The sequence below is a fragment of the Neopelma chrysocephalum genome, unplaced genomic scaffold, assembly GCF_003984885.1.
Source record: "Neopelma chrysocephalum unplaced genomic scaffold, ASM398488v2 Primary Assembly neopelma1_84, whole genome shotgun sequence".
Taxonomy (NCBI): Eukaryota; Metazoa; Chordata; class Aves; order Passeriformes; family Pipridae; genus Neopelma; species Neopelma chrysocephalum.
The window spans coordinates 11,221,142-11,245,360 of NW_020897746.1; the positions used below are offsets into that span (position 1 = coordinate 11,221,142).

The 24,219-nt window shown below is 67.0% G+C and overlaps 1 protein-coding gene across 1 annotated transcript; it reads left to right on the top strand.

Annotated features, from left to right (window-relative positions):
• Positions 1-2,871: 2,871 nt before the first annotated feature.
• On the top strand, positions 2,872-24,173 carry AATK (apoptosis associated tyrosine kinase). The gene is given in 15 exon segments (XM_027691599.1): positions 2,872-2,982; positions 13,106-13,239; positions 14,353-14,494; positions 15,315-15,394; positions 15,509-15,627; positions 16,184-16,271; positions 16,375-16,508; positions 17,223-17,307; positions 17,972-18,093; positions 18,209-18,358; positions 18,440-21,530; positions 21,652-21,702; positions 21,704-21,821; positions 22,152-22,388; positions 22,598-24,173. Coding segments are annotated over 15 exon segments (4,665 nt in total). The 5' UTR covers positions 2,872-2,897; the 3' UTR covers positions 22,627-24,173.
• Positions 24,174-24,219: the final 46 nt, after the last annotated feature.

Here is a 24,219-nt window from a genome sequence, read left to right on the forward strand (position 1 = left end):
AGCCGTGTCCCTGTCCTGTGGCACGGCGGGCGCTCAGCCAGGCTGGCAGTGACCGTGTGGCCACTGCAGGCTCTGCCAAAGATCCCCAGTTAAGGACCCCCTCTCCCCCCAGATCCCCTGCATTAGGAGGGACGAGGGAGCCCGTTGGCTGCCGTGTGGCCACTGGGCCGGGAAGGAGGTCAGGAGCACAGGGGGCTTTTGGCAGCCGCCGCGCAGGGATCGCGGCTCAATCTGGTGTCTGCCCCGGAGGGGATTAGCTACAGCCCCAGACAAATCAGCCAGGAAGCCGGAGCAAGTGGCAGGATCCCAGCAGGGTAATCTTCCCTTGGGAAGGATCTGTAATCTCTCCTGCTAATTAGGGCGATGGCAGTGGCACTGCCCGGTCTGGGAGGTGGGTGTCAGGGGCACAGGCGGGCAGTGCATCTGGATGACCCTGACATGGCTCAAGGCTGCTCATGAACGTGTCAAATGGAGCTACAGGAGGTGTCACCTGGGCAAGGAGGGTGCCCAGGCATGGGGCTGCTGTGTTTGGGGTCCCGGCTTGGCTGGGGGTCCTGGGCCTTCCCAAGGAGGGCAGGGTGGCACAGCAGAGCTGGGTAGGCACACGCTCCATCCTCATCCCCCTATCCCCATCCCATCCTTATCGCAGTGCCATCCCCATTCCAGTCCTCTCCTTGTCCTCTTCCCCCTCCCATCCTCACCTCCATTCCACCCTGATCCTCATTCTCATCCCCATCTCATCCCATCCCATCCCACCCTCATCCTCATCTTCCTCCCCCTCCCATCCTCATCCCCATCCCAGTCTTCATCTCTATCCCATCCCAACCATGTCTCAGACATGGGCGGGAAGGGACACTGGGTACCAGGGCTGTCACCCCCAACACAACACCCAGGTGATTTCACCCCCTCCTGCTTTCCGAAGCCCCCGTTGTCCCTTCCCAGTGCTGGAAAGGCCTTGAGCTCATCCCTCCTCTCACCCACACTGGGACTGGCCACGTGTGCTCGGAATGCTGGGGGCAGCTGGGGTGGGTGGGTCCCTGGAGTGGGTGGGTGGGTGGGTGCCTGGTGTGTGCTCAGCATAGCCACCCCCCTGCATCCCACCTGGATGTGACTCAGCCAGTGCCAGCTCAGCCACACGTGGGGCAGGGCTGGCCCTGCAATCTGCCCCTGTGGCACATGGCCACCTGCTCCCACAGGACTGTGGCCACTCCAGTGGGTGCCAATGGCACCACAGCCCTAAGAGAGCCCAAATCCCCCCACCCAGGGTGCTGAGCACCGTGCTGGGGTGGTGCCACATTGGCTTGGCTGCTCTGGGGCCAGGGAAGGTGTGTGGTGGAGCTCAGGGGGTCCCACAAGTGGGGACGTGGCCCTTTGCACCTCCAGAAGGGATCAGGGACCCAGTGTGGGGCTGGTGGGGGGCACTGGGGTGCCCGTGCCAGCCCTCCAACTGGGGGTCACCAAAATGAGTGATGGGGGATCAGCAGTCCCCTGCTACCCCTGGCAGAGGGGCCTGAGGGTCGTGTGGGTCAGAGCTGCTCCGTAGCAGAGAAATGCAGAGGCGCAGGAGAAGGGAGAAGCTGGCTCCAGCATGTTTGTTCTCCCAGCAGCCGGCAATTTTTCCAGGCCTGTATCTATTTGTGGCAACGTGACATGTGCAGCGTGGTGCTGTTCCGTGCAGGCTTGAAGCTTGTAAAAAATTAATCGTGTACGCAAAATTTGGCTTTAAATATTCAAACCAACGGTGGGGATGTGTGAGCCCCGTGCTCAAAGCCGAGCCTGCCAAGGGGTGGGCCGAGGGCCTGGATGGGGGTTCTTGGGAAAGGGTTGGGACAGGATGGGACAGGACTGTCCCACCATGATCCCAGAGGAAAGTCCAGCCTGGGTCCCGGGTGGGTTTGGTGACCAGCTGTGGCTGCAGCTTTGCCAGGGTCTGGTTGGGAGCTGCTGGGGGCTGTGTGTGAAGCTGTGGGATGTTCCCTGCCATGGGAATCGGGACTGTCAGGTTTTGGAGCATCCTGTGTTTCCAGGGCACACTCCCACGTGCCAGGGCTGTGGCGTCGAGCAGACGAGGCCGAGCCATGTGGCCCCACATGGGGCAGCCCCACAGCACAAAGGGGACCCCGTGCCATGGCTGGGAGCTGCTGAGGGGCTCCGCTCCCCCCTCAGGATGGGGCTGGGGGCTGCAGGATGAGGCTCTGATTGGGTGCTGGGGCAGAGATGGGGAGCAGGGGATGTGTGTGAGGAGGGGCTGGCTGGGGGTCGAGGGGCTGGCTGGGGGGCAGAGCTGCCTGTCCTATCCCATGTCTCATCCCTGGTCCTATCCCATGTCCCATCCCTGGTCCCAGGAAGCCAGTGGTGCCCAGGATGGGTCAGCACAGGAGCAGTTCCCTGCCTGGGGGCTCCTGGCCCTGCCCCAGGCAGGTCCCAGCCCCACTACTGGGGGTCTCAGTCCTGCTCCCGGGGGTTCCCATCCCCACTCTTGGGGGGGGTGGCTGCCCCTGCGGTGTCCCAGCCCTGCTTGGGGGGACCTGGCTCTGCTCTCAGGGGGTCCCGGCCCCGCTCCGGGGGGGTGGCGGCTGCTCCTCGGAGGTCCCATCCCCGTTCAGGGGGTCCCCACGGGCTCCCTCCATCCCGGCGGGACCGCGCGGGGGCGGCGGCGGCGCATCCCGGAGGGGAGGACGCGGGGTCCCGGTGCGGTCCCGGGGGCTGCGGCTCCTCCACCTGCCGCCCCCGCCCGCCCGGTCCCGCTGCTCGGCGGCGGCGCGGCCCCTCCCCGGGGCACGGGGCGCGGGGCCGCGGGGCCGCCATGGAGGAGGAGCCGCCGCCGCCGCCGCCGCCGTGCCCAGCGCGGGGCCAGCGGCAGCCGGCGGCCGTGGGGCTCCCGCCGCCGCCGCGCCATGGGCCGCTTCCCCGCCGCCGCCGCTGCCATGGCGGCCGCCTTCCTGAGCCCCAGCCTCGCCTTCAGCTCCCACTTCGACCCCGGTAAGTGCCGCAGCCCCGGGGCCGCCGGACCCGCACCCCTCTGCCCCGCGCCGAGCATCCCCCCCCCCCGGGCAGCCCCCCGCGGTACCGCGCTCGGCTCGGCTCAGCCCCGCACCGGCTGCACCGGGAACGAGCATCCCCGCACCGCGAGCCGAGCATCCCCCTCGCCCTCATCCCCGGGAATGTCACTGGACGGGCTCCCGACCCGCCGTGCTTGGCCGCCGCGGGACACCCCGCCGTGGTGCTGGGACATCGCGGTGCGGCGGCGGCACGTCCCGGTGTGGCAGCGGGACATCCCGGTTTGGCGGTGGGACCCCCCCCGGTGTGGCGGCGGGGCGGCGGGATCGCTGCCGCAGCCGGGCGGCATTTTGTTTCCCGGGCTGGAGCGCGGAGGAATCCGGGGGCTGCGTTGCCTCTGAAGGCATCTCCGGGATTGAAACGGAATAATAACGACAGGGAGGATGGTGATGGTGAGAGGGAGGAAGACGGAGCCGGGGCTGGGACAGCCGCCGGCCGGGGAGCCGGGGGCTGGGGGTGCCCGCCCGGGCTGGGGGTGCCGGCGGGGCTGGGGGGGGGGGTGCCGGGGCAGGGCAGCGGCGTTTTGGGGCGCAGGCATTATGTAAGCGCCGTGTCCCGGCCGCGGCGCAGCTGCAGGAAGATGCTGCAGCCGCGGAGCAGCGCGGGGCTGGCGACTGCGGGTGCGTGTTTTGGGGCTGCAGCCGCCGCAGCCGCCCCTCACCGCCGCCTCCCGCCCCTCGCAGCCGCCTCGTGTCCCTCCGGTGCGGGGCCGGCTCCGCGCGGGCACCGGGACCCCTCGTGGGAGCGTCCGGCGGGCGCTCGGCTCCGGCCCTTTGTTTACCAGCCCGGGATAACGCGTGTCGGGTCCGGCACCGAGCGGTGGTGCCGCGGCTCCCGCCGCTCCCGGCGCCTCCCCCGGCACCGCGAAGGCGGCGAAGCGGTGCCCGTGCCGGGCGCGGGGTGCCGGAGGCTCCGGCTGTCGGTGCCGGGCTCCCGCATCCCTCCCCGCCGCCTTCCCGCTCCCTCCTTCCTCCGCTGCTCCCGCTCCCCCGGCTGCGCGCGGTCGGAATCCGTGGGGGGATTTGGAAATGAGCCGCATCAGGGCTCGCCGAACGGGGACTTTGTCCCCGACCGCTCGTTGTTTGTTTCTAAAACCTCGTTATTTGCACCTAAAATGCGGCAGCGCCGGGACGGAGACGATTGTCGGGCTCAGCCCCGGGGGGATTTTGCTCCGGGTTTTGGTGAGGCTCCCGCTCCGCGCGAATCCTGCCAGCCTGGGGATTCTCAAGGCATGTTTGGTTTAAAAGCCCTTCAGCAGGGTTTCCATCGCTGCCCATCACGGTGCTGCCAGGCCCAGAGCTCGGCGCTGCTGTGCAGCTGCCACCCACCAGCACCGGGAGGGGAATTAAAGAGAGGAACAAACCGTATTCTGGATTTCATGGCTTTGTGGATTTGGTCTGTGTGGCAGCAGCTCCTGCCTGTGTGGCATCGAGGCCGCCTGTGCCAGCCTGGCTCCCCGGGGTTGGCTTGTGCCTGGGGTTGGTGAGGAAGAGCAGGAAGCGATTTGTGGGGCACGGTGGCACCACAGCTGGGACAGGATGGGAGAGGCTTAGGGGCTCTGGTTCTGCAGAGGGGAGCATCTCCTCCTGGGCCCCACATTCCCTGGAAAGGGGCGGTTGGAAGCCACTGCTGCCAGGACTGGGCCATAGGTGGCCTGCTGGCATGGAATGGTGACAGTGGTGTCACCCGGGGCAGAGGTGCCACAGGGATGTGCCGACCTGTGCTCTGGCCTCACCTGCTGCTTTTGGCTCCTCTGCCCGATGCACCTGTGTCAGGCTGAGCTGGCTGTGCCAGGGATTTGTTCCCTTCCAGTGCCAGGGGCTCTGGGAAAGGGTCCCAGCCCGGCAGCCTCGTGGTTCCCATCTTGTTTTGCCCTTCCACAGGCCAGGCCCGGAGATGCTCCCGCACGGAGCCACCCGTGGAGCACAACCACCCTGTCAGCAAGAGGCACTGCCACGCTGCCTGCCCCAACACGGATCCCAGATCTCCTGGGCTTCCCGTGGGAATCGAGTGCCCACTCCCTGACCTGGAAGTGCCATGACCTGCTGCAGCCCAGCTGAGCAGACGGCGCTGGGAGGCACCAGGCAGAAGTGTTGGGGGTCAGCCAGGGCTCGAGGAGCTGGGGGGGTGATGGGGAATCAAGGCCAAGGGAGAGTGGGGGTGTCCCCCTAGCCCTGTGTTTTTGGACCTGGCTGGAACCCACTGCCACTCACCCACTGTCCCAGGCCTCACATGGACAACAGCTCTGTGAGTGCTGGTGCTCTGTGTCCAGCACCACCATCTACTCCTGGCATGAGGATGGGAAAGGACTTGGGGAACCGTGGTGGCAAAGGGGCTGTTGCAACTGGAAGGACCCCGGCAGCCCAAATGGGGGCCAGGCATGCCCATGCTCCCACCCTGGCACCACCCGGGTTGTTGGCTGCTGGCGATGCTGCGGAAGGACAAGGGGAAGGTGTTGTTGGGACTGGACGCAGAGGGGGGTTTGGGGGTGGTGGGAGCTCCTGGAGGGGAGGTTACAGGGGTGGCAGCACCCTGACTGGTTTCCTGTCTTGCCACGTGCTTCCCATGGGGGCTCAGTGTGTGGGAGGTGCAGGAGGTGCCGTCTGTCTGTCCGGGCTGACGGGCAGCAGGAGCTGGGCACACGGGCAGGGGTTGAATCCCAGTGCCCACAAGGATGCCAGGGGTGGGCAGAGGGGGGGTGGCATGTGGTGAGCCCCCTGTCCTGCACAGGGAATGATGTTGGCACCGCACAGCGGGGCGACTGGGCCCCGCTCAGCTCAACAAGGGGATGGAGCCAGGATCCTTTTCCCCAGGGGTGCTGCGTTGCTCTCCCTTCTCCTCTCCCTCCCTCCTACCCCACACACATGGGCGGGCGTGTTCTGGATGGTGACACCGATCCTGTCAAAGCCAATTAGGAGAAATTAATTTGCCAGGGTTGAAAGGGCCCTTTGCTGCCGGCGGGACCGGGCTGTGACTCACGGGCTCCCTGCCCGGCACTCCCAGCCCTCCCTGGCACACCCTGTGCCAGGGCAGCCCGTGGCTCTGCCCACCCCCAGCACCGCGTCCTCCCAGCCAGAGCAGGGCTCTGGTGCCCACCCTGCCATGAGCCTCAGGCCAGGCCTTGATACCCTGCTGACACCAGGAGAAGTAGGGCAGGAATGGCACTGCCGACGTGGTGCCCAGTGTGGGTTAAACCAGGGGTTCTGCATCCAGCTGGGGGTCTGTGTTTAGCCAGGGCCCTGCCTGGTCCTGGCTGCCTGTGGCCGGGTGACACAAGCATCCCAGGTTTTGCCTCGTTGTGTGATGCCACCTCCTCACCATCCTGCTGATTCCCTGGGCTGGAAAATCCCAGGGTCTGGGTCAAAGGGGCGGTTGGGCCGCTCTGGTGCTGTGGCTCAGCCTGTTCCCACCCTGTGCCACACCAACCCGGCAAGTGTAGAGGTGCTGGGACCCACTGCCCGGGACGATGGGATGGAGGGGTGGTGGGATGGAGGGGTGGTGGGATGGAGGGATGGTGGGATGGAGGAATGATGGTCTGGCCATGTGCTGCTGCTGCCCCAGGGCTCGACTTGGCTCCGTCTGCTCTCCTGCCCCAGCAAACACCCTGACACATCCCCAGGGGGAATTCGCTCACGGAGCTGAGCCAGAGGGATCCCGCGGGGATGTGGCGTGGGGCTGGAAGTGACGGGGCTGACGAGGAGAGGAGCTGCTCCGTGCTGAGTCAGCATGCCCACTGGCAGGAAAATAAATCTCCTGTGGGCATTAATCCCCCTGACAGCCCGGGAAGCGCCCTTGGAGCGCGTCGCAGCCGTCTCAGGGCACCCAGTGCCATCGCACCGTTTGCCATCGGCTGCTCCAGCCCTGCTGATGGGGGACGTGGAGCACCTCGGGATGTCCCAGAGCTGGCACAGGGCTCGTGGTGGAGGGTGGAACCGACCAAGGGGCAGTGAGGATGTGGGGCTGGTGGGTTTGGGAGGGCTCAGCACCAGAGGAAGCAGAGCAGGTCAAGGACTTCCCACAGAGCCACCGTCCCACAACCTGAAGGCAGGAGGGCTGAAGGCAGGAGTGTCGGGGGGGTCCCAATTCCTCTCCCTTCCCCCCTGCCAGCCATGTCCATGTCCTCCCTGCAGCCTGGTGCCAGCAGCTGGGTTAACACCGCTTGTTTTAATTACTGGAGCGAAGGAAAATTCCAGCGTAGGCAAACGCAGTAAGTGGAGCAGCACTGCCCGCCTGGCTGGGCAGGGCACCCATGGGCTCCCAGGCTCCTGTCCTGGCTGTGCCAGGCTGTCCCACTGCTGGGCCACCACGGTGACCACCACGGCTCCTCATCTTTCCGAAATACCCGTGTGGCTCTGTGCTCCTTGCCTGTGCCCCATGCCCACCCTCGGCCTTCCCTGCTGCCATCCCTACGGCAAAGGGATTTTCCAGGCTCCCTGTGTCCACCCTCGGCCACCCCTGCTACGATTCCTATGGCAAAGGAGGGATTTTCCAGTCTGCCCAGTCTGTCCGTACCTGTGCCTGGGGGTGATTTGGGCTGGCTGAGAGCAGGGGGGTGGCAGGGCAGCTGGTGCCCAGCATCCTCCCGCTCCCTGTGGTGGCGGGGGCTGAGGCAGCGGGGTCTAGGCTGTGCCAGCATTTCAGGGCTGTGCTGGGGGGCAGAGGTGGACCCCGTGCCCGGGTTCCTGCTTGCCCCATGGAGCATCCCCTGGGCCGCCTCGTGTGCAGGGCCCTGCTCCTGCCCGGCCCCGCTCCGGAGCCAGAGCTCTGGTTTCATAACACCGCCGAGCATTTTGGATATAAATAGGCTGCCCCGCTCGCGCTGCCGCTCCCGCGCTTACGTAAACGCTGCTGTGCCGGCTGTGGAGCCTCGGCACGGCCGGTGCCACGCGCTGCCGGCGGCGGGACCGCGCTGCCATGTGCCCGGCACCGCTCCCGGCGTGGCACTGCCCCCGGCACCGCTCCTGGCCTGGCGTTCCCGGGGTCCACGGAGGGATCCCTACCCGGGGCCCTGCCAGGACAGGGCTGGATGCTCCTCCCAGGCACCAAGGGCTGAGGTCACTCACTCCCTGTCCCTCTGCTGTGATGCCACCAGAACGTGCCTGGCTGGCGTGGGACGGGCCTCACCACCCCCCACTCAGAGCTCATTTAAAACACCAAGCACGAGAGTTTGGTTTAAATAGTCAATTTGATCTTGCTTTGCTTGTCTATTATTCTTTTTTTATTGCAATATATCATTATAACTCTAATATTATGTGGTCCAAATGGACTGTATAATTACGTATAAAAATACAGTATATGTAATTCTATATATAATTCTGTGTATAATTCCATATATAATACTAATATCATATACAACAATAGTATATTATTATTACTATATATTATTATAATATATAGCATTATTAGAATTACATTACAATACTTATAATACTTATATTATCATTATAATAATTATATTAGTATTTTCCCTGGAAATGGAGGGAGCTGGCGGTTCCTGGCTCTGCATCAGGGCTTGCTTTGATGGAGGAACTTGATTTTTTGTCCCTAATCAGGCTGACACGCGTGGTGTGTGCGCAGCAGCGCTGGGGCTCGGCCTTTCCCTCGTGCAGTCCTTGTTTTTATTTCATTGCCTCAGAAAATGATGGATGATTTTAGTTTATTTTCCGTCTATTTCTGGTTTTTCTGCTGCTGTTTCAGCCCAAGATGGTAAAACCAGAAATAAGGGGCTGAATCAATCCTTTTGGTAAAATAAGCCCCATTAGAAGATACAGAAGGAGAAGGGATTAGTGAGGCGTGCCTGGCGTTCACAATTAACTGATCTGTTAATCACCGGAGTGGCTGCTCCAGTGCTGGGAGAAGGTCTCCAGGGACGGGGATAAAGGTTGCTGCTCTCTGAACCCCGCTTTTGGCAAGGGGATGCCTGAATCCTACTGCATCCCGGTGGAGGATGATCTGGGTACCCCTGGGAATGCTGCCTGGACCCCGTGGCATCCCAGTGGAGGATGCTGAGGGTACCGGCTCCGTGCCAGGCTCCCGGCTGGCACCGGTGGGTAGCACTGGCCCCAGCCCTGCTCCATGGGCTGCTCCCATGGCAGGGGGGATCCGGGCTCAGGGGTGCAGCTCGGGGGGAGCCGTGCCGGTGCCTCAGTTTCCCGGGAGCCGCGCGGCCGCCGGGCACAGCCGTGTGCCCGCGCGCTAAATGGCAGCGGATGGTTTCGTGCCGCCTGGATGCGTGTGGGTGAGCAGAGTCCTGCGGGCTGTGAAATTGCTTCCCTGGAAGCTGCCCATGGACACGGGGATTAACGTGATGCCAGGGCTGTGCCTGCACCAGGAGAGTGGACGGGGATGGGAGCGAGGAGCCTGTGGCCAGAGGGGCCACGGGGCAGGGTGTTTGATCCTGCCCAAATCCCATGTGAATCCTGCCCCAATCCTGCCCTGCTCCCTGCCCCAATCCTGCCCTGCTGCCTGCCCAAATCCTGCCCCATTCCTTGCCCAAATCCTGCCCCATTCCTTGCCCAAATCCTGCCCCATTCCCTGCCCAAATCCTGCCCCATTCCCTGCCCTAATCTTGTGTTGCTCCCTGGCCGAATCCTCCTCTTCTCCCTTCCCAAATCCAGCCTCTTCTAGGTGGGCACTGCTGCAAGGTGCTGCCCCAGTGGGGGGGGTAGCATGGTACAGGACCCGGCATGTTCCAGGGGTGGGATCCACGGTGGACGAGGGGACGGGGGGGGTGGATGTGCAGACCACGCTCCCAAGGTACCCAGAGCATCCATCAGCTGCCGGATGACCCTACGAACCCGCACCCCACCAGGGCAGCCCCTCCGTGCCCCGGGGCGGCTGGGAATTACCAGCGGGGAAACTGAGGGGCACGGGCTGTGTTTTACAGCGGGTCCTGCAGCGAAGGGCCATGCGGGAGCTGCGGGGCGGGGGGTCTCGGTGTTCTGTGCCCCGGGTGCTCGCAGCTTTCCTCCTCCCCGTTCTGCACGGCCCGGGCGGCGCCGGTGCGGGGGGGGGGGGGCGGGGGCCGGGGGTCCGCCCGGCCGTGTCGGCGGCGGGGCCGGGAGCGCCGGAGCTGCCGCGGGCGCTGCGGGAGCCCCGGCTCGGCCCTTCCGCACACGTCAGCCCGCGCCGCCGGGGGAGCCGAGCGGCCGCAGCATCGCCCCGCCGGCCGCCGGAGCCAGCGGGGCACGGCCGGGCGGCCGCAGCCGCCCCGGGAACGTGAGTCAGCACCGGCGGCGGGCACGGCCCTGCTCCGGGCAGCGCCGGCAGCGGGACCGGGGACGGGACCTCCCGGAGGGACCCTCCGGCCTCTTCCCGTCCCTGCCCGGAGCCGGCGGTGGGGGCTGCGACCCGCGCTGGGTGGGCGATGCAACAGGCTGGTGGTGGTGGGGGGGTGGCAGCAGCGCGGGCTGGGCTGTGCCAGCTGCGGGGCGGCATCTGTGGGGCGGGAGGGCGGCGTGTGCCTTATTGTGTCTCACTGCATCCCATTGCACCCCACTGCACCCCTCTGCACCCCACTGCACCCAACGACACCCCACTGCACCCCACTGCACCCCACTGCATCCCACTGCACCCCACTGCATCCCGCTGCACCCCTCTGCACTCCACTGCACCCCACTGCATCCCACTGCATCCCTCTGCACCCCACTGCACTTCACTGCACCCCACTGCATCCCGCTGCACCCCATTTCATCCTGCTACGTCCCACTGCACCCCATTGCGCCCCACTACACACCACTTCACTCCATTGCATCCCGATGCATCCCACTGGATCTGGCACCCCCCTTCTCCCTCCGTCAGTGTTCTGCTCCCGTTTCCCAGGGCTGGCTGTGAGGCTGGGACAGGAGCTCTTGGGGCTGGAGCTGTGGCCTCACTGCTGCCACCAGCTCCCCACCTGTCCCCACCTGCGGGGCTGGCCAGGTGAGGGTGGGTGATCCCTGGCTTGGCACGCAGCCACCGGGACACGCCGGCCCCACTGCCGGGGATCACTGGGTGCTGGGTGGTCCTGGGTGCTGGGTGGTCCTGGGTGCTGGGTGGTCCTGGGCGCTGGGGCTGCGAGTGATGCAGCAGTTCTGGGGGATGCACTGAGCTCGCTGTTCTCAGCCTGACCTCTGTGGCAGGGCCAAGTGCCAAGGCCATGGGAGGGCATGGCATTGGTGCCAGGGGACCCTGTTCCTGCTGGGAAAGCGGAAGGCAGAGCCTGAGGGTGTGGGGCAGGATGTGGTGGGGGCCCTTCACACCGCACACAGCCAGCCCTGTGCCCTGGTGCTCCCTGTGCCCTGGTGTTCCTTGTGTCCTGGTGCCTGCCATGTCCCGGTGCCCCCTGCACCCTGGTGCTCCAGCAGCCGCCACTGCAGGTGCACCTGGCCTGATTTTGGGATAACTTGGCCTCTGAGATGACGCCGCATTTCCCATCACCGCACCCGGCGCTGGTGCTGTGGGTACAGGGAGAGCAGCTGGATGGTGCCAGTGGGTCATGGCAGTGGTGGTGCCCAGTCTGGGCTGGTCACTGCTCCCAGGTAGCTGGTTGTTCAGGTGAGGAGACTGAGACAGGACGAGCCGGGTCTCACTGACCCGTTGGCTCATTTGGGAAGCTCCAGTTCCCGAGCCGAGGGGTGGCTCAGCTGACGGTCCCCTCGGAGCGGCTCCTGTCCCTGTGCTCTGCTCCCTGTCGCCGTTCAAAGGCTCTTTTCAGTGAGTCATTTTCTCTTTTGCTGTCCCACTATCCAGGGAAAATGGTGACGTTGGCGGTACAAAGTGTGTTCACCATGGAAACCAGCAGCAAGGGGGGGGCACGCAGCCCCCCGCTCCTCCCAGGTTCGGCTTTGCATCCCGAGCCTCAGAAGATGGCTCTGGAGCTCCCTTCACACTCCTTGGCATGGCTGGGCTGTGGCAAGGCCCACGGGGCCATGTACCTGCTCACTGCCTAGCTGGGAGCCGGGGTGCCCATGCCTGTGCCGCGCGGTGCCGGGGAGCAGCCAGGCACTGCCCGTGCCCCCCAGGGCAGCGGGACCTTGTGCCCTTCGGGTGCTGGTTTCAAGGACACACGGGAGTTGGTGGCAGTCCTGGCATGGGGCAGTGTGGTCAGGGCACAGGGACAGGGATGCTCCGTGGTGGTCCATGTGCTGGAGCCACGTGTGTGCCAGGAGTGTCCTGGAGGGGCTCGGCACAGGCTCGGTGACCCGGGCAGGGACTGCAGTGCTGGTGGGGTCTGTGCTGGGGGCACAGCTGAGCAGAGGGGCACCTGTCCCAGCCCTGTTGTCCCGCAGGAGGGCACCGTGCTGGGCGCTGCGGGGCTGTGGGGGGGTCCCTGATGACCAGCTCTGTTTGGCAGCACCGCGACCTTCCGGCTGCCTCCCACCACAACGGCGCCGGTTGTTCAGGCAGGCTCTGGGTGGAATAGTAATGTGGCAGCTGCAGCTGGCAGCGGGGCCTGCTGGGGACGGCAGCTGGGACGTGGCCACCACCGCTGCCACCACGGCCACCGTGCCCCCTGCCACCCCGAGCCGCACGGCGCCGGCTGCAGTGGGGTGGTGGGTGCTGGGGTTTGGGGCGTGCTGGTGGCCAGAGGATGCAGCACCCAGCTGAGCAGCCCTGTCCCGTCCCTGTGCCTGGTGTGGGGCTCGTGGAACCAAATTCCTGTCCTTCCAGCTCCCACAGCTGCAGTGTCTGGCCAGCCTTGGGATGTGACTGTGCTGTGGCCAAACCCACTGGAGGGCAAATCCAAGGGCTGGGGCTTGGCTGGGTGTGGGTGCTTGGGACCTCCAAACCAGCACAGTTCCTCTCCACAGGGTGTCATTGCCACCCTGCGTCCACGGGGACTGTGTCCCTGTCCCCCCCATGCAGGTCCCTCCTGGGCTCCCGACTCCTCCTGTCCTCAAAGGGAGCACAGTGCCACTGAGCCCCCCGTTCCCCCGAGTGCTCCCCTGTGAGCCCTGATGAGCCCCCACATCCCATTACCCCCACCCGGGCAGGACCCCCCAGCACAGCCTGACCCCTCCCCGGTGCCCCAGCCCCCTGCCCTGACCCCCTGGTGTCCCCACAGACGGCACCCCCCTTAGCGAGCTCTCCTGGTCCTCCTCGCTGGCCGTCGTGGCTGTTTCCTTCTCGGGGCTCTTCACCTTCATCTTCCTCATGTTGGCCTGTCTGTGCTGCAAGAAGGGGGACATCGGCTTCAAGGTGAGCTGAGGGGCCTGGGGGGGGTCCCCAGGCCGGGAGGGAGGATCTCCCCAGGGACCCCAGGAAGGGGTGGAGGTGTTCAGAGATTCCCAGTGCAGGATCCCCTGCCCCAGCACCAGGGCTGGGGGTGCCCTGGTTTAGGAGAGCGGTGCTCAAAGAGGGGGTTCGGACCCTCAGTGCCTGCCAGGGGCTGTGGGACTCAGCGTCACTGGGGGTCGTATCCTGACTCATCCAGGATCCCAGGTCCACAGAGCACGGATATGTGAGGTTCAGCATCGCTCGGGGTCATATTCTGACCCGTCTGGGCTCCCTGCTCTGCACAGCCTGGATCTGTGGGGTTCAGCGTCACTGGGGGGTTGTAGCTTGACCCATCCAGGCTCCCAGCTCCACAGAGTGTGGATGCTGTGGGGCTCAGGATCACCGGGGGTCGGATCCTGCCCCAGCCGTGCTCCCGGCCCCGCGCAGGGCCAGGCCACGCCACGGTTAAGGGCCCGGCAGTCCCACCCGCACGCCCCCGAGGGTGGGAGGCACCCTGACCTCACAGGCACAGAATGTGCCGAGAAAACGCTTTTTCCCTAATTGCTGGGATTTTTGTGGAGGCTTGAGGCGCCCGCGGCGGGAGGGGGGTCGGGCTGGGGGGGGGGACACGCCGGGGTGCTGTGACACGTCCCACACCGCCGGAGCACCTCTCCGTGCCGGGGGGGGCACAGTGGGTATAAAGGGTCGCGCGGCCGGGCCGGTGTCCGGCGGGACGCGGCGCATGGCACGCGGCGGCACATGGCACAGGGCGCGGGGCCGGCGGCGTCGGCAGCGCCATGAGGCAGAGCTGGGCAGGGCGAGATGCTCACCGTCGCCTACCTGCTCGCCCGGGCGGCTTTCGGGAGCCGGGGTGTGCCGGGGTGGCACCGCCAGGTAGTGGGGTGGGTGGTGCCGTCCCCGTGGAGAGGGGTAGGGTTGTGTGCCCGGAGGGTGGGATTTGGGGGTCCCCGTGCCTGGGGGTGTGGGTGAGCCCGTTGGGGCAGAGGGGTCTGTGGGGCGCTGCTGGCGGTGGGGAACCCTCGGGGTCAGTTGTCTCTGCCCGGTGTGTCCCCCTCCCCTCGTGCCCTGGAGCAGGAGTTTGAGAACGCCGAGGGGGACGACTACGTGACGGAGCTGTCGGCCCAGGGCTCGCCTGCCCCCCAGCATGGCCCCGAGGTCTATGTGCTGCCCCTCACCAAGGTGTCCCTGCCCATGGCCAAGCAGCCGGGGCGCTCAGGTAAGCTGGGGAGGGGGCAGGACCCCTGAGAGCCGCGGCTGGGGTGTCCTGCAGCACTGAGCAGCAGGGTGAGCTGGGGATGGGGGGTCTCCCCTGCTGAGGAGGGACGACTCCAGCAGAGCCCTGAGCAGGGGACAGGCAGCCGAGTTCCCTGGGGAGCGCTGGAAGGATTCCCCTGTGCGAAGGTCCCTTGTCCTTGTCCCCAACCCTGTGCGTGTCCCACCCTACCAGGGTGGGACGGGACACGGACACCCCAAATGGTGGCACCCCCAAGCCCCAGTCCCATGTAAACAAGCCCATGAGTGGGAGAGGAATGTGGGGGGCGCTTGGCTGTGCCCCCTCCCGCCCTGTGTCGTTCCCCGCCCAAAGAATGGCCGTGGGGGGGGTGGCCAGCGAGGGCCAACAATGGTCCCATTGCTGCCTGCCCTTGGCACGGGCACCCGAGGGGCAGGACTGTGCCGGGGGGGGCTGGGAAGGGGCTAAATGCCAACGCTGCGCCGGGCTCGGCTCCGCCTGCCCTGCGGAGGAGAAGGGGCAGGGATCCAGCTCTGCTGCCACTCGGTTTGGGGACACCGGTACCCCACGTCTCACCACCGTGGGAGGATGCCTGGAGAAGAAGATGCCTGGGATGCAGGGTGCCTGGGGATGGATTCTCCGGAGCATCCCGGCGTGGCAGATGCCCTGGCACCGGGTGGCACGGTGGGGATGGCAAGGCTTGGCCGGGACTAGTGGGGGATGTGGGCAGGGGGGCAGGGGGACACCGGCGGGGGGGACACGTGGTCGGGGGGACACGCGGGCAGCTGGATGTGCTCTGTTACAGTGCAGCTCCTCAAGTCGGCAGACCTGGGGCGGCAGAGCCTCCTGTACCTGAAGGAGATCGGGCATGGCTGGTTTGGCAAGGTGAGCCCAGGGGCAGGGAGCCCCCGACACCCCACCCCGGTGGGACCCGGGGCCCCGGCTGTGCCAGGCGGGTTCGGGGTGTGGATGGAGGGACGAGCCTGTCCCTCGCCCCAGGTGTTCCTGGGGGAAGTGAACTCGGGCATCAGCAGCACCCAGGTGGTGGTGAAGGAGCTGAAGGCGAGTGCCAGCGTGCAGGACCAGATGCAGTTCCTGGAGGAAGCGCAGCCCTACAGGTACCTCTGGGGTCACTCCGCGGTGCCGGGAGCGGGGATGCTGTGGGATGGTGGCAGGTCCCTTCCATGGCACCTTTGGCTGCCAGGCAGAGCCGTGGCTGTCCCATGGAGGTGCCAGCTGAGCTCTCCAGCAGCTCAGCTCCATCCCAGCCCGTCTGCCCGGCGCTCACTGCGGCGGGACCGGGGCTGTGCGGAGCCACCGGCCATGGCGAGGGGCAGCGCTGAGGTCATGGGCAGAGCGGGGCCGAGGGGGGGGCACGGGGCTGCTCCTGCTTGGGCACAGCTGAACAAATGTCCCTTTGTGGTGCGCCCGGGGCGCTGGGACGTGCTGGTACCCGCTCTGGAGCTCCTGGCAGGCCCCGCGCCCACCCCGGTGCAGGCAGGGTGACGGTTCCCAGGGGGCTCCCGCCGTCCCCTCACCCAGCACACGCAGGGCACTGGTTCCTGAGGGGTTGCCACCGTCACCCCAAGCGCAGCCAGGGCAATGGGGTGCTGGGAGCAGCCCCTCAACCCCCTGCCACAGTGCCCACGTGCCCCCGTTGCTCTGCCCTCACAGAGCCCTGCAGCACACCAACCTGCTGCAGTGCCTGGCCCAGTGTGCCGAGGTCACACCGTACCTGCTGGTGATGGAGTTCTGCCCGCTGGTGAGTCCGTGTGCCCCCCGTGCCCCTCCCGCTCCCCGCGGTGCCCCCGTGGGTGCCGGGCACGGCCGAGCGCCGTGGAGGGTGACAGTGGCACTGCCCACAGGGTGACCTGAAGGGGTACCTGCGGAGCTGCCGGGGGGCCGAGGCCATGACCCCGGACCTGCTGACCCTGCAGAGGATGGCGTGCGAGGTGGCCTGCGGCGTCCTGCACCTACACAGGAACAACTACATCCACAGGTGGGCTGGCCTGGGGCTCTGGGGGGGGGCAGGGGGAAATTAGGGTCTGGATGGGGGGGCGGTTCCCAGGATGCCAGCGTTCCTGCCCCACCACTGCTCCTCCTGCCCAACAATATCCTGGTGCTGAGTGAGTTGCAGACGGAGACTCCAGCATCAGTGATTTTGTTGAGGAGGGGATGCGCTGCCATCAGGGGCCACTGGAGTGTCCCCACCCGAGCCCGGCTCTGCAGGTGGGTCCCCACGGGGGTGCCCAAGTTGTGGTGGGGGGATATGGGGTCCCCAGCCGTGCTGGAGAGGAACTCCCCTATGGGCAGCCCAGCTTTGCTGGGCCCTGTTGCAGCGGGGGGCTTGCCCGTACCCCGTCTGCGTGACCCGCCCTGGGGCTGGAGCAGCCTCCCGGGAGCCCGGCCCTGTGCCAGGGCTCACGTTGCCCGGGAACACCCGCTTTTCTGCTTGGCTCGGCGCGTGACGGATGGACGGACGGACAGCGGCGCAGCTGGGGCTGCGCAGGCATTCCTGCTGTGCACTGGCTGCCGCGTTATCGGCACGCCCGGCGCTGGGCACAGGGACGCGGGGACGGGGCCCCGCCGCAGCTCGGCCACCCCGCTGCCCCCGCGGGGTCCCTGGTGGGTGCCCCCCGGTCCCTCGGTGGTGGTGGGTGCCCCCCGGCCCCCCACCACGGCAGCGGTGACAGCTCCGGGTTTTGCTTGGCAGCGACCTGGCCCTGCGGAACTGCCTCCTCACCGCCGACCTCACCGTCAAGATCGGGGACTACGGGCTCTCGCACTGCAAGTACAAAGTAAGGATGGTCGGAGGGAGGATGGGGCTGGGGGGCTGCGCACCAGGACCCCCGGGGCACCCACACGTGCACCCACCCTGGCATAGACCGTGCTGAGCCTTCCCCGCCCCACACCCGCACACATTCCTGCTCCCCAGCAGTGCCGGGGGGTTTTCCCTGGGTTTTCTGGAGTGCAGGGGGGTGCAGACCACCCTGTGAGGGACTCACTTTCCCCCAATTTGTCCCTCTGAGCATTAAGGGGGTTTTTTTCCCTCTCCCAGCACCCTGGCCCGCTGCCCAGGGGGGTGCCATGCAGCCTGGGCTCCCCAGCGCTGCCTGGGCTGGCCCGGACGCACCCCTCTGCCAGGAACAGGTCCCTGCAGGCAGCTGCCAGCACAGCCTGGGGTTGTCCCCCCGTCCATATGTCTGTCTGTCCTGCTCTGGGCTACCTGTGGCTCCTGGCAGGGCTGGGATCGCCAGGCTGGGGGGCTGGAGGAGCTCGGAGAGGCAGCAGACAGAGGAGGGGAGGAGAGGGGTGTCAGGAGGAGCGAAGGGCAGGCTGGGGGCAGAGCCGGGGGGGATCGTGCTGGGGGGGGGGGGGGGGGGGGCGGGTACAGCGGCGTGGCCGGTCCCTGACGCCATGGATTGACGTTCTCTTCTCGTACTGACCCTGCACACTTGGCAGGACGACTACTTCGTGACGGCCGACCAGCTGTGGGTGCCGCTGCGCTGGATCGCGCCCGAGCTCATCGACGAGGTGCACGGCAACCTGCTGGTGGTGGACCAGACCAAGGCCAGCAACGTCTGGTGAGCGGGTCTGGGGGGGGACAGGAGGCTGCAGGGGTGGGTTGTTTTCGGGGTAAGCTGGCCGGTAGCGGGGTGGGGGTCTCCCTGCACCCCCAGCATCCCGCCGTGCCCGCAGGTCGCTGGGCGTCACCATCTGGGAGCTGTTCGAGCTGGGCAGCCAACCCTACGACCACTACTCGGACCGGCAAGTGCTGGCCTACGCCATCAAGGAGCAGCAGCTGAAGCTGCCCAAGCCGCAGCTGAAGCTGTCGCTGTCGGAGCGCTGGTGAGGAGCCCGTCCTGCCCCCTGCCCTGCCCCACCCCGCGGCGGGCGGGGGGCCAGGCTGACCCCGGCCCCTCACCGCAGGTACGAGGTGATGCAGTTCTGCTGGCTGCAGCCCGAGCAGCGCCCGACGGCGGAGGAGGTGCACCTGCTGCTGTCCTACCTGTGTGCCAAGGGGGCCACGGAGGCCGAGGAGGACTTCGAGAAGCGCTGGAACTCCATGAAGCCCAACGGCAGCGCCAGCGGCAGCCACCACGGCCCCGAGCTCTCCTCCTTCCCGCTGCTGGAGCAGTTCTCAGCTGACGGCTTCCCCTCGGACGGGGACGACATCCTCACCGTCATGGAGACCAGCCACGGCCTCAACTTCGAGTACAAGTGGGAGCACACCAAGACCGAGCACTTCCAGGCCCCCCTGGGGTCCCTGAGCCCCACCAGCGCCGCCCGCTACCACGACCTCTACTACCCTGCCACAACAGCGGGGCTCAGCCTGGGGGTCTCCCCCTCCTGCTACGAGTGCAAGGCGGGGGGCTGCCCTGGGGTGCCGGCGCCCGGCGTGGTGCCCATCCTGGGTGCCCACAGCCCCTCGCTGGGCAGCGAGTACTACATCCGCATCGAGGGCCCCGGGGAGGGCAGCGCCGAGCTGGACTACGCCATGTGCACCTACAGCCCGGCGGGCGAGCGGGGGCCCCTGCGCCCCCCGTCCTGCTGGAGAGCCCAGGGCCACCGGAGCGGCGGCGCCTACGACTCCGACGGCAGCCCCACCGTGTCCCTCAGCATGGAGCCGCTGCTGGGCCACACGCCGGCGGGAGAGGCCTCCTGGGAGTGCGCCGAGTACTACCCCTACCCCTGCCCCGGGCAGGAGCCGCGGGGCTACGAGCCGTCCCCCAGCCACGGGGCCGAGGGGTACCTGCTGGAGGAGGAGCCCCCCCAGCCAGGCAGCCAGGACTGGCCCGTCCCCGGCTTCCAGCCCGGCATGTTCACTGACCCTCTGGGCGTCTCGCCGCCGGGGAACTGCACCTACAGCCCCCGGGGGTACGGGGCGACGCGGGGGCACAGCGAGGCCCCGCCGGACTGCGTGGCGCTGGAGCTGGGCGAGGACAGCCCCCCGAGTGCCCCCCACCCGCCGGGTGCCAGCCCCCCGCCCCAGCGCCTTCCCTGGGCCTCCAACAGCTCCTCCAACAACAACATCGGCGGCGGCAGCCCCCGTGAGCCCCCGGCCGGCGACAGCTGGTGCTACCGCCGCATGATCACCTTCCGCGGGCTCATGGCCAAGCCTCTGGGCACGGTGCCACGCGGCCAGCCCCAGCTCGGGGGGTCCCCGCCGGGACATGACTTCCGCCGCCCGCGGCAGGATCAGCCCCCCGCCATGGCCGGCGGCTCCTCCTCCCCGTGCCGCTCGCCCTCCCCGCGGCTCCAGGCCTGGCACGGCCGTGACTCATCACCCTGCGGCCGCGCGCAGGCAGTCACGCTGGCGGGCAGCCCCGCCGCGCCGTGGGGCCCCGCTGCGGCCCCGACACCTGCGCCGGGGGCCCCTCGCGATGCCCACCCGGACGAGAGCGCGGCGGGGGCCAGCCCTGCCCGCAGCCCGCTGCCCCACGGCGCAGTGGGGCCGGGGGAGGCCACCCCCATGGCTGGCACCACCGCCCCAAACCCCGGCCTGCCTGTCGAGCCTGGCACAGACAGCGCCCAGCCCACGCCAGAGCCCGACGAGGCGCCCGCGCCGATGCCCACGGAGGCCGTGGCTGAGAGCGGCGCCTGTGCCGCCAGCGATGCCGACCGGACACCGGACAAGACCTTCTCCAGCGGCAGCTTCCCCAGCGTGGACGAAGGCAGCGACGAAGACACGGCAGAGCTGACCTCCGGCGTCTTCACCGACTTCTCCGGGGACTACACGGAGCGGACGGAGGCGGCCCCGGCGCTCAGGTCCCTGCAGAAGCAGGTGGGGACACCGGACTCGCTGGAGTCGCTGGACATCCCCTCCACGACCAGTTCCTGCGAGGTGCTCAGCCCCGGTGCCTTTGCGCCCGCTGGCCAAGCCCGCGCCCTGGACAGCGGCTACGACACCGAGAACAACGAGTCCCCCGAGTTCGTCCTCAAGGAGCCCCACGAGCCCCGAGAGCCGGAGGCCTTCAGCCAGCTGGCGAAGCCGCCCCCGGGGCTGCCGGGGGGCGAGGGCGAGGGTCCGGCCCCCGAAACGCGGCTGCCCAGTGCCCTGGGGGCCGAGCTGCACAGCCTGGCCGAGAAGAGCCCCTACCGTGACTCTGCCTACTTCTCCGACTGCGACGCCGAGGCTGAGCGTGGCCCCAAGGACGAGGGGGACAGTGATGGATCCCGCACCCCAGAGGCAGAGGAGGGCCCCCGCTCCCCTGAGCGGGACGTGGGACGAGGGGAGGACCCGCTGCACCCCCCGGGGGCACCCGGCAGCCCCCCGGCAGCGCCCGGTGTCGCGGTGGCGGTGCCCGTGCCGGTGGCGGGGGTTTTGGAGGGGGACTGGGAGGGGGCTGAGGACAGGAGCACACCGACCAGCCCCACGGAGCAGGCGCCTGGCACTGAGCAGTGCCCCGCTGGCACGGGGCTGGTGCCAGGCAACCCCCCGCGCCCCGACAGTGACGTCTGTCCCCCGGGCTCTGTGACCCCCAAGACTTTCCTCTTGACCCCCGTGCCAGTGAGCCCTGGGGAGCCGCTGGCCGTCGGAGGGGCCCACGTGCCTGAGGGTGCCCCTGGAGTTGGAGGAGCTGTGGCAGGGGATAAACAGACTGTGCCCCCCGCGCTGGGGCCTGGGGACCTGGGGCTCCCCCCGCAGGGGACGGGGGTGGGCGATGCGCCGGGGGGTCCCAGCACGCTGCTGCCCAGGGCTGAACCAGCCCCAGGCCTCTCCCCGCTCCCGTCGGCCCCCGAGCGCCGCGAGGAGCCGGAGGAGGAGGATGAGGACACGGAGGACAGCGACGAGTCGGACGAGGAGCTGCGCTGCTACAACATCCAGGAGCAGAGCGAGGAGAGCGAGGAGGAGCCGGCGGCCGTGCCCATCGTGGTGGCCGAGAGCCAGAGCGGCCGGAACCTGCGCAGCCTCCTCAAGATGCCCAGCCTGCTCTCCGAGTCCTTCTGCGAGGACCTGGAGCGCAAGAAGAAGGCCGTCTCCTTCTACGACGACGTGACCATCTACCTCTTCGACCAGGTGGGTGCCCTGGGGGGGCAGCGCCGGGCGCTGGTCATGGTCCCGCAGCGTTTTGGTGGTGGGAGCCAGCCCCAGCTGTGCCCCCAAGTGAGGTTCCTTCCTGCTGTTTCTCCATCCTCAGGAAAGCCCCACGCGGGAGCTGGCTGAGCAGGGCTTCCCAGAGCCCCCCCCTGCCTTCGGGGCAGCCCCCTCTGCCTTCGGGGCAGCCCCCTGCCAGTGGCAGCCCCCCCAGCCCCACGGACAGGCTCGGAGCCTCGGACGACTCCTCAGATGGCAACGCCTCGGAAGAGAGTGAGAGACCAGGGGGTTGTGGGGCTGGTGCTTATGGGGTGGTGGGGGGGCAGCAGTTATGGGATGATGGGGGGCAGTTATGGGGTGATGGAGGGAAGCAATTATGGGATGATAGGGGCAGTTATGGGGTAATGGGGTGCAGCAATTATGGGATGATGGGGACAATTATGGGATGATGGGGGCGCAGTTATGGGGTAATGGGGGGCAGCAATTATGGGATGATGGGGGGCAGTTATGGGGTGATGGGGGAGCAGTTATGGGGTGATGAGGGGGCAGCGGTTATGGTGGGGACCCCGAGATGGGCTCAACCCCCTCACTCCCCTATCGCAGGCGGCGGCTTCGAGTGGGACGATGACTTCCCCCTGGTGCCGGTGAAGCCGTCCCTGGTGGCCTCGCTGCCGGGGACGCCAGCAGAGCCCCCCGCGGCCGTGCCCGCCCTGCCCGCCCTGGTGCCGGCACAGAAACAGGTGCTGCCCATCCAGTTCTCCCGGTTCACGGTCTCGCCCGCCCCGGTGTCCCGGTTCTCCATCACCCACGTCTCCGACTCGGACATGGACTCCATAGGAGGTGAGTCCCCCCACCGTGATGCTGCTCTGTGGGTGACCAGGACCCCCATCCCTGCTGGGGGCTGCCGTCAGTGCCAATGGCACTGTGAGCCACGGGACACCCTGGCCTTGTGCCCGCGGGGACGGTCACCCCCTGCGAAGGGCCGGGTGTCCCACGGAGGGCAGAACCCTCTCACGGCCCCTCTCACGACCCCTCTCTGCTCATTGCAGGCAGCAGCGAGGACGGTGACCGGGAGTGAGCCCGCCGGGACGCAGCCGGCATCGCCCCGGCACCGGGCAGGCGCAGGACGGGGGGGCCGGGCACAGGGGCTGCCCGTGGGCTCCCAGACCCCGCTGTGGATTTTTTTAGGCAGATTTTCTCTCGGAAGGAACTCGTTTGCTGCTGCTGCGAGTGGGAGTGGGGCCGTGCCCCCCGCGGGGCCAGGCGGTGGGTGACGGTGACGGTGACGGCCGTGCGTGTGTGTGCGGGTGGCTGTGTGCGTGCGTGCAGAATACACACTTATATATATATATATATACATATATATATATAAATTATAGCGTTTAAAGGGTAGTGCCCTGACGTTGCTAACATTTGCAGAGTGTCCCCCCAGTGAAGTCCCCCCCGCCCTTGGCTTCTTGCCCACGCGTGCTCCCCGAGGTGGTGTTTGTCCCCACGCCTCCTGTGCTGTCCCCTCCCCGCGCCGTGCGCTTGGTCTTGCACCTTGTGGCAGCTTGGCTGCCCCGGGGCTGCCCCACGGCCACCCTACAGCTGCCCCACGGCTGCCCCACGGCCACCCCACGGCCACCTCACGGCTGCCCCAGGGCTGCTTCACGGGCACCCCACGACATTCCCGAGTGAGGAGCCACTGGCTGCTGCCACCGCTGATGTCACTCCCTGTGCCAGGGGTGCCACTGTCTCTCCAGGGGGGGCACCATGGCTTTTGGGGCTTGGGGGGGGGCTCCCCTCCCTTTGCTTTCGGGGAGCAGTCCCAGCAGGGGGATCCTGAGGGCTGGTGGAACCGTTGCCCACCGTGGCAGGGAACGACACGTGGAGGGCTGGTTAGGGGGGAACATCCCCCCCCGGGACCTGCCAACCTGACTATTTTTGTATTTAAAGAAAAGGATTAGAAAAACCCAACCCCAAACCCACCCCAGAACCAAAACTCGCTGTTGACTGACCCCACATTGACGCGATTTTAAGTTATTGCTGCCAAAGAGACGTATGGAGTCGGGGGGAGGGGGGGCAGGGGGTGCTCGCAGTTCTTTGTTACATTTTTTTTTTTCTTTTGGTTTCTTCGTTATTTTTTTTTTTTAATTCATTCGAGGCTTAGGATAATTGTGCAATTCCAGCTTCCGGAAGGAAATAGAAGTAAGCGGAGCTGAACGAAACCTTGAAATCAGGGCTGGTTCCTTTTGGGGTCTATAGACCAAACCCTGAGGTGAGAAATGTCCCCTGTGAGCGCCCCCCGCCCCATGTCCTGGCTCCTGACACCCCGTGTGCAGGTGGTGGGGGCACACGGATGTCCTTGTGCACAGACACGTGCACCCACGTGGGATGGGGCTGGTGCCAGGGGTTCTGCTCCATGCCATGGGACGATCCCATCCTGGGCTGGGCACAGCTCTGGCACCAGGACCCTGTGGGATGAGCCCATCCCCAGCCTGGCACTGTGATGCCACTCGGGTTCCAGCCAGATGTTCCCATACTCACCCACCCTCCTCCCACCCATCCAGCATGTTTCAGCCCACCCCGGAGCTGTGTCCCAGCTGGAGCCCCCTCAGTGCTCAGAAGGCTGTTGTGGGGTCCTGGGGGACCCCAACTTCAGCCCCAGGGTGGCTGTGCCGCCCCGTAC